General features: G+C 41.5%; 1 protein-coding gene across 1 annotated transcript; it reads left to right on the top strand.

Annotated features, from left to right (window-relative positions):
• Positions 1-323: 323 nt before the first annotated feature.
• On the top strand, positions 324-6,327 carry LOC308325676 (tripartite motif-containing protein 16-like). Its single transcript, XM_080778254.1, has 7 exons — positions 324-658; positions 2,246-2,626; positions 2,831-2,926; positions 3,255-3,479; positions 4,900-5,050; positions 5,402-5,461; positions 5,594-6,327. The coding sequence occupies exons 1-7, from the start codon at positions 419-421 to the stop codon at positions 6,112-6,114; spliced, it is 1,674 nt and encodes a 557-aa protein (XP_080634380.1). The 5' UTR covers positions 324-418; the 3' UTR covers positions 6,115-6,327.
• Positions 6,328-10,235: the final 3,908 nt, after the last annotated feature.

The raw sequence follows: 10,235 nt of genomic DNA, 5'->3' as shown, positions 1-10,235 counted from the left end.
AATAAAGCATTGTCAGTCAATAACACCAGGATAGACTAGGGGACTAACATGAGCAGATAACTAACAAAGAAGGTGACATAATGTAATGCAATATGTAATCATAATTCTGTTTCAGGAACTGTTTTAATTCCTGTGAAATACATATTTAAAAAAAATGATGGCAGCGTCACCAGGCTTCCTTGCTGAACCTGTTTGTGAAATACACATTCATTCACTGTCTCTTTAAAAACCCTGTCTCTTGCAAATATCCAGGAAGCCACACCCTCTTAGCCTCTCCAATAGAGTATTAAAAGGAGGCCTCTCCCAGCTCTCTTCAGAAGAAATGAAACTCAGAGCTGTGTTTTCTCTCTCCCCGTCAGAGTAAACCAAAGTGTTGTGTTGTGCTTTCTCTCAGTGTGTGAACGTGGTCGTCAGTGAAATGGCAGAACAACAACAGGGATGTGAGCAGGACCAGGACCAGGACCTGCAGTTCTGCTGTACTATCTGTCTGGACATTCTGAAGGAACCAGTGGCTCTAAACTGTGGACACAGTTACTGCAGCGGCTGTATCGAGGGTCACTGGGACCAGTATGATGACACTGGAGTCTACTGCTGTCCCCAGTGCCGAGAGAGCTTCAGTCCTAGACCCGTTTTGAAAAAGAATACCTTGCTGGCTGAGGTAAGATGACCTTACAAAGTTACAACCACACTAGCCTGGAACTCACCTATGCTTTTTATGGCATAGGCAATATATGCGCAGCTGTGCGACATGAGACTAATTAGCCTACTTAGAGCGACAGAGAGAGAGGAGCGTGTGTGTGTACATGTGTGCGTGTGTATGTCAATTTTACAAAGGTGCAGACAATCAGAAATCAGCAGAGAGTGAGCAATGTTTGCGCTACTCTATGCCGAATTGAAGTGGACTCAGACCCAGACTTTTTTTTCCTCCCTGGAAATAAAAACGTCTGGGTTTCCGAGGCTACAACCACACAAACAGTGTTTTCGTCGACTACCTATTTTCGCTGACAAAAACAAATGGAAACTAAATAAACTAAGCTATGATGACTAAAACTAAGACTAAATATACTGACAATTTCGTCGACAAATAAAACCTAGACTAAAATGTTAGGAAGGGACTAGTGGACAAGCGATCCAGTATAAGTCATTTTACACTTGGTTGCATGCTAAAAATATTTTCAGCAAGTGTAAAAACACTCATTACGACGGCATCAAGACCCGCCAAAATACATTTTAGTCGACTAAATCAACTGTAGATTTATTCGACTAAAATCCAAGTTTCAGTCCAAAGACTATGACTAAACTAAAATAGAAATTTGCTGCCAAAAACAACACTGCCACACATGAAACTCCATTTTCGGCCACAGCAGTTCTACTATGCACATGCTGTGACTGTAGGCTATTATTTGTTCACATAGTATGTTTATGTTGATAATTATAGCCTATAGTCTACATTGTTTGTCCATAAATACTAAGCATGACTTTTTTAGGTTCTCAAAGTGGGGCCTGGGGACCCCCAGGGGTCCATGAGGCAGTTAAAGGGCCATAAAAATGTGTTGATAATAGAGCATGATCACAGTCTGTTTAACCACTGTAAACGGTACATCAGCTATTTGAACATTGCAGATCTACAAGCTCACAATGCATATCTGAACACCATATGCAATGACATAAATCTTTTATGAGGGTCCCTGGCAAAAGTATTTTGAGATGGGAGGGGAGTCTGTGGACAAATGCATGATTATTCATTTGACAACCACTGGTTTAAACAGGTTTGATGGTATTATAGCACTTTGTTCTGTTGACTAGGGTAATTTACTCTGATCTTTGACTTTGTTATAGTCACTGCACTGGTTAATCATTAAACCCTAGTGCCCCTATTCTTGGCTTGTAAATGGTGCATTCACACACACACATTCTCACACCGATGCTGGAGGAAACCATGAAAGGCACCAACCTGCACATCGGGAGCAATTTGGGGTTCAGAGTCTTGCTCAAGGACACTTCGTCACTCTAGCCCTGAGCCACTATAGCTGCCACCCGGGGTTGTCATTCATTTAGGGCAAACCTAGTAGTGGTTAAGAGTGTCTGCTAAATGCGTACGTTGTAAGCTACATTTTTAACAAGGCTTCAGAACAAAGTTCAGAACCTGTGTTAAAATAACGTTTTTATCACCATGAAGCTCACAATGACTGTGTTGAATGTCTCCTGGGTGAGTGACCTCCCCTCCTCTTCTCTTTACTTCCAGCTGGTGATGAAGCTGAGCAGTGCAGGAGCTCAGCAGTCTCCTGCTGCCTCCTCCGCTGCTCCGCTGTACGCCGCTCCAACAGACGTGGCCTGTGATGTCTGCACCGGAGCCAGACGTCGCAAAGCTCTCATGTCTTGTCTGACGTGTCTGGCCTCCTACTGTGAGATTCACCTCCAGCCTCACTACGATGTTCCTACTTGGAAGAAGCACAAGCTGGTCCCGGCCACCGACAAACTGCAGGAGAAGATGTGCTCCAGTCATGACAAGCTGATGGAGGTGTTCTGTCGCACAGACCAACAGTCCATCTGCTATCTGTGCACCATGGATGATCACAAGGGCCATGACACGGTGTCAGCTGCTGCAGAGAGGGCAGAGAAACAGGTACAGTAGCACCACCACCATCACTTGAAGACACGAAATACATTATTTTTTAGAGATGTTAAACAAATAGCAGATTTAAAACAAGCTCGCAGCAGGGCACAAACACAAAGCGATGCACTGTGAGCTTACATTTCAAGGACTGACAGGCTTCATCTTATCCACAATGTTTACAAACCAAACTGTATCTCTTCCTGCTTCTTGCAGAAACAGCTGGCGACGAGTCAGGAGGAAGTCCAGCAGAAGATCCAGGAGAAGAAGAACGAGCTGAAAGACCACACGCGGTTCTTGGAGGCCCTGAACGTGAGTGGTTCTCAAAACGTTTTAACCCATTCTGACCTGAGATCAGATTCTAAAAATGTCCTCTACATCCTGACAGTTTTCCATTCTGACCTGAGATCAGATTCTAAAAATGTCCTCTACATCCTGACAGTTTTCCATTCTGACCTGAGATCAGATTCTAAAAAAGTCTTCAATCCTGACGGTTTAAAAAAATAGCAAACCTACAAGCTCGTATTGCGCTATTGCGGCACCATGTGACATGATATGAGCTTGAAAACAGCCAACGTATAAAATATATTGTGCGCGCGTGTGTGTGTGTGTGTGTGTGTGTGTGTGTGTGTGTGTGTAGGAGAGCTCTGCAGTGCTGGTCAGTGACAGGATCTTCAGTGAGATGATGGTCTCCATTGAGAGAAGACGTGGCGAGCTCGAACAACTGATCAGAGGTCAGCAGCAGAATGCCGTGGCTCAGACTGAGGCTCTCCTGAAACAGCTGGAACAGACCCTGGATCAGCTGGAGAGGAGACATGCTGAGCTGGAGGAGCTGTCCAACACTGAGGACAACACATTCATTCAGGTTCCACACGTGGCTTTTTGACACTTTGGTTCTGAAAGAACAAATCGGCTTCATATTTCATATTCCATTCCATGAAGTGATTAAAATACGTTATCATTTAATGTATTACATTATAGTGGAGTACTTGACATGGCATAACATGCCATTATTCATGCTGGTAGTTAATAATACTAGTATTATTGTACAAATTATTACATAATCGCCTAATCACAATAATTTTAGATAATCATTTTAGTGCACGATTGTTTCCATTAAAAAATAACATTTTCCAAAACTAGCAGACCTAAATGATCAGCATAAAGAAATAAAAAACAGGTGTGTATATAATATAGTTATAATTATATAATATTACATATATATAATATATGTAATATAGGTGTGCTTCCTCTGGAGACTGCCCTTTGTTTAAGGCAGTGGGAGCTCAGCTTTAAAATAACTTATAACTCATAAACCATGCAACTAAATGGAATAAGCAGCACTCCAAAATAAAATGTGTTTCGTCACGTTTTAGTCTGCTCTGAAGAAGGCTCTGCCGAAACGCGTCAGCGTTCACAAATAACCCATTCTGACCTGAGATCAGATTCACACGAGGTTTCCACTGGACACACACTGGTCTGATTAACCCATTCTGACCTGAGATCAGATTCATACGAGGTTTCCACTGGACAAACACTGGTCTGATTAACCCATTCTGACCTGAGATCAGATTCTAAAATTGTCAGTCGTTCTTCGATTTTTCAAAAATAGCAGACCTACAAGCTCGTAGCGCGCCACTCAGTGGCTCGCTATGAGCTTGTAGATCTGCTATTTTTCAATAGCTAAAGCACGACATGATGCTAACACCAAAATGGGTTCCCGTTCAGAATGGGATAAACAACAAGAACATCAGCTCAACTCTACAATATTGTGATCAATGCACTGATCTATTGATCATCTTATTATTTTTATATATATATATTTTTTGATCCCACGATTTTGTAACCCATTTTTCATCCCTGTGTCAATCATCTAATGTGATCCTGGGCTCTACACACCCTCCACCAACCTAGTCCCCATATATGGGGGACAAGGGGAGAGCAACGGACTTGAACTCATGCTTCCTTCATGCCCGAGTGTCCAAGTTGCTCCTTTACACCTGACAGGGGCGAGCTTCCCTGGTTGGACGTAGCGCGTGGAAGGAACGCGTTATTCCAACCAGTTCCTTTCCTCTCCATCAGGCGCCCCGGCTGGCCAGGGCGAGGCAGTTTTGTGAGGGTACCTACCTACCCTAGGGGGCACGGGGAGAACATGCAAACTCCACACAGAAAGGCCCTTTCGCCAACCCCGCCTTCGGGTATGGGCACTGATGATCATCATTGATGATCGGATGACCGGATCTGTCTAAAGTGGTTTACTGGTCTCTCTGCTTGTCTCTCTCCAGAGTTTCCAGTCTCTCTCCAGTTCCACTGTATCTCCAGTCTCATCCAGTGTGGTCGTCGGTCCTCTGAGGTCCTTCACAGATGTGACTGATGTCGTGTCTGGTCTGAGAGACCAACTGGACAACATCCTGACGGCAACTTGGCCAGAGATAGGTGAGATTTAAAAGTGTTTCTTGTTTTTCATAGTAAACATGGATGGATGAAGCCAGAAGGCAAGTGGAGATGTTTGAACTAGAACAGACTGATGGTACACATCAGTCCAGATTGGACAGTAAAATAAGAATTAAGCAACAATAATATTACTCAAAGGAGAGATTATTAGTATTTGATGATCTTGAGGAGTTCTCTCTCCTGATTGGTTGAAATTTGTAACCCACCTGAACATGTATTTTCTGTTTACTAAAGCAATGATTACTATCGAGCTATAATAGCTTTAACTTTTTGGAACTTCAGTTGAATCCATCCTTCAGTATGACGACGTTTACTGTTTTCTTGTGTCTCCAGAGTATGCAGTTGATGTTTTACATCCAGCGGAGCCTCAGACCAGGAAGGACTTCTTACGATGTGAGTCCAAGTTGGTGTTGTTTCTGAACGTTGACGTTTCAATCTGAAATGTTATTATCTGAGATAATTATTAACTCTAAACACAATGAGGTTGATGAGGTTTGGATTTTCTTTTGTCGTGTGTTCTCACAGATTCCTGTCCTCTGTCTCTGGACGTGAACACAATAGACAAACGTCTCTCCCTGTCAGAGGAGAAGAGGAAGGTGACTAGAACACAACGACAACAACCTTACCCTGATAATGCAGAGAGATTTGTAGGGGGCTATCCTCAGGTGTTGTGTACAGAGGGTCTGTCTGAACGTCGTTACTGGGAGGTAGAGAGGAGTGGTGGAGGGGCTGATATAGCAGTCTGTTATAAAGACACCGACAGACGGACCGTCTTTGGATGCAATGATACATCCTGGTGTTTACGGTGCTCTGGTGACGACTACTGGTTCATCCACAACAGTGTTGTCACTAAAGTGTCAGGGCCTGCCTCCTCCAGAGTGGGGGTGTATCTGGATCACAAGGCAGGCACCCTGTCCTTCTACAGTGTTTCTGACACAATGACCCTCCTCCACACAGTTAAAACCACGTTCACACGACCTCTCTATCCAGGGATAGGGCTTTATTGGAACTATGAATATACAGCAGAGCTGTGTAAGACATGGTAGACATGTTAAGAATACTGATAGCGATATTCAGTTGAACACTTTGTATTCTTAATTCTGATTGTAGTTGTTCCCTTCTTGATGAATGCATGTGTTAGAATGATGTGTCACCATCATGATCAGTCAACCAATTGATTGATTTAAATGCTCATTGCATTCCTTTGCAGATCAATGGTTATTATTCAGTATGTCTGTTGTCTTGTTCATGTTACTGCAGAGCCCTCTGTCAGTGGTTATTCAGTATGTCTGTTGTCTTGTTCATGTTACTGCAGAGCCCTCTGTCAGGCTGTGGAGCCTTTTGTTGCCTCATTGTGAGCTTGTAGATCGGCTATATTCAATATAGGCTATACTTTCAATCCAATAAAACATTGAATACAGGTCTTTTATTTGTAACCTTTTTATTTCTATCTTGTGATATCGCTACTTTTATTCTGAAACATAATAGTACTTACTTCCACCACTGTACCCAGAGCCAGGCAGGATTGAGGCTCATAGCGCGCCACAGAGTGTCGCACTACGAGCTTGTAGGTCTGCTATTTTTGAAAAACTGAAGAGCGACTGACATAGAAGACATTTTTAAAATCTGATCTCAGGTCAGAAGGGGTTTGTGTTGCTACAAAAAGCTGATTGGTTCAGACACATATGATGTATATGATGTGTGTACATCATATACATATGATGTACATACATCATATGTATATGATGTACGTACATGATGTAAATTCTCCTTTCACTGTCAATGGTAAATGTGACAAGAGTTCAGGACAAAAAAAGCTGTATATAAAATATATATATATATATATATATATATATATATATATAGCCTCAAAATAAGAAGGGAAAATCATAAAGAGCTCAAAATCCGCTGTGGGCTTGAATGGGAGGAGATGGAAGATGTGGATAGGGAGAACAGAGAGCACAAAGTGACCCCTAGTGGCCACAACCTTTTGAATGGGAGGAGATGGAAGATGTGGATAGGGAGAACAGAGACCACAAAGTGACCCCTAGTGGCCACAACCTTTTGACTGGGAGGAGATGGAAGATGTGGATAGGGAGAACAGAGAGCACAAAGTGACCCCTAGTGGCCACAACCTTTTGAATGGGAGGAGATGGAAGATGTGGATAGGGAGAACAGAGAGCACAAAGTGACCCCCTTAGTGGCCACAACCTTTTGACTGGGAGGAGATGGAAGATGTGGATAGGGAGAACAGAGAGCACAAAGTGACCCCTAGTGGCCACAACCTTTTGAATGGGAGGAGATGGAAGATGTGGATAGGGAGAACAGAGAGCACAAAGTGACCCCTAGTGGCCACAACCTTTTGACTGGGAGGAGATGGAAGATGTGGATAGGGAGAACAGAGAGCACAAAGTGACCCCTAGTGGCCACAACCTTTTGACTGGGAGGAGATGGAAGATGTGGATAGGGAGAACAGAGAGCACAAAGTGACCCCTAGTGGCCACAACCTTTTGACTGGGAGGAGATGGAAGATGTGGATAGGGAGAACAGAGAGCACAAAGTGACCCCTAGTGGCCACAACCTTTTGACTGGGAGGAGATGGAAGATGTGGATAGGGAGAACAGAGAGCACAAAGTGACCCCTAGTGGCCACAACCTTTTGACTGGGAGGAGATGGAAGATGTGGATAGGGAGAACGGAGAGCACAAAGTGACCCCTAGTGGCCACAACCTTTTTCATTTCCAGGCCCGTTATTTGTCCTGCATTTGAGCCACGTACGGACCGCCATTCGGTGACATTCAGCATCTCGGAGCCAAAACTAAAGAATATTTTGTTGTCATTGTCATTAGAGTAGACTTTGTCTACAATTCCATGCTTTTCTTCTACATTCTCTAATTGTGTCGACTTCTTGTAACAGAAGTAATGCGGATGTTTAACAAAGACTTAACTCTTGAGAGTGTAAAATGAAACCAAATGGACCCTTAACGGGGCCCATTTGGTTTTTCATTTTACGGCAACTGGCGGCCCGCGGGCCACATGTGGCCCCCACCTTCACTTAATGTGGCCCTCAGATTCATTTTGGAATACTGCTATGTTATTGAATTCAGCTGTTTACAATTCCAACCATGACCCGCTTTAATTACACTTTAAATGAGTAGCTTAATTGCTGAGTAGTACAAATGTCACGTCTTTTTTATGTCCAATATATTTGTATTTAGTTAAAATGGCTTTTCAGGATCCCAATTAAAAAGGATTTCAATTCAAATAGAGCATGCATGCAATGTGGTCCCTCTGGAGTGAGTATGGAAATATAATGGCCCTCTCCTCCATATATAATAAATATAATGGCCCTCTCCTCCATATATAATAAATATAATGGCCCTCTCCTCCATATATAATAAATATAATGGCCCTCTCCTCCATATATAATAGATATAATGGCCCTCTCCTCCATATATAATAAATATAATGGCCCTCTCCTCCATATATAATAAATATAATGGCCCTCTCCTCCATATATAATAAATATAATGGCCCTCTCCTCCATATATAATAAATATAATGGCCCTCTCCTCCATATATAATAAATATAATGGCCCTCTCCTCCATATATAATAAATATAATGGCCCTCTCCTCCATATATAATAAATATAATGGCCCTCTCCTCCATATATAATAAATATAATGGCCCTCTCCTCCATATATAATAAATATAATGGCCCTCTCCTCCATATATAATAAATATAATGGCCCTCTCCTCCATATATAATAAATATAATGGCCCTCTCCTCCATATATAATGGCCCTCTCCTCCATATATAATAAATATAATGGCCCTCTCCTCCATATATAATAAATATAATGGCCCTCTCCTCCATATATAATAAATATAATGGCCCTCTCCTCCATATATAATAAATATAATGGCCCTCTCCTCCATATATAATGGCCCTCTCCTCCATATATAATAAATATAATGGCCCTCTCCTCCATATATAATGGCCCTCTCCTCCATATATAATAAATATAATGGCCCTCTCCTCCATATATAATGGCCCTCTCCTCCATATATAATAAATATAATGGCCCTCTCCTCCATATATAATAAATATAATGGCCCTCTCCTCCATATATAATAAATATAATGGCCCTCTCCTCCATATATAATAAATATAATGGCCCTCTCCTCCATATATAATAAATATAATGGCCCTCTCCTCCATATATAATGGCCCTCTCCTCCATATATAATAAATATAATGGCCCTCTCCTCCATATATAATGGCCCTCTCCTCCATATATAATAAATATAATGGCCCTCTCCTCCATATATAATAAATATAATGGCCCTCTCCTCCATATATAATAAATATAATGGCCCTCTCCTCCATATATAATAAATATAATGGCCCTCTCCTCCATATATAATGGCCCTCTCCTCCATATATAATAAATATAATGGCCCTCTCCTCCATATATAATGGCCCTCTCCTCCATATATAATAAATATAATGGCCCTCTCCTCCATATATAATAAATATAATGGCCCTCTCCTCCATATATAATAAATATAATGGCCCTCTCCTCCATATATAATAAATATAATGGCCCTCTCCTCCATATATAATAAATATAATGGCCCTCTCCTCCATATATAATAAATATAATGGCCCTCTCCTCCATATATAATAAATATAATGGCCCTCTCCTCCATATATAATAAATATAATGGCCCTCTCCTCCATATATAATAAATATAATGGCCCTCTCCTCCATATATAATAAATATAATGGCCCTCTCCTCCATATATAATAAATATAATGGCCCTCTCCTCCATATATAATAAATATAATGGCCCTCTCCTCCATATATAATAAATATAATGGCCCTCTCCTCCATATATAATAAATATAATGGCCCTCTCCTCCATATATAATAAATATAATGGCCCTCTCCTCCATATATAATAAATATAATGGCCCTCTCCTCCATATATAATAAATATAATGGCCCTCTCCTCCATATATAATAAATATAATGGCCCTCTCCTCCATATATAATAAATATAATGGCCCTCTCCTCCATATATAATAAATATAATGGCCCTCTCCTCCATATATAATAAATATAATGGCCCTCTCCTCCATATATAATAAATATAATGGC

The sequence above is a fragment of the Protomyctophum bolini genome, assembly GCF_963924005.1.
Source record: "Protomyctophum bolini genome assembly, chromosome: 2".
Classification (NCBI taxonomy): domain Eukaryota; kingdom Metazoa; phylum Chordata; class Actinopteri; order Myctophiformes; family Myctophidae; genus Protomyctophum; species Protomyctophum bolini.
Note: the sequence above shows the minus strand (reverse complement) of the source record. Positions and strands in the feature narration are given on the sequence as shown.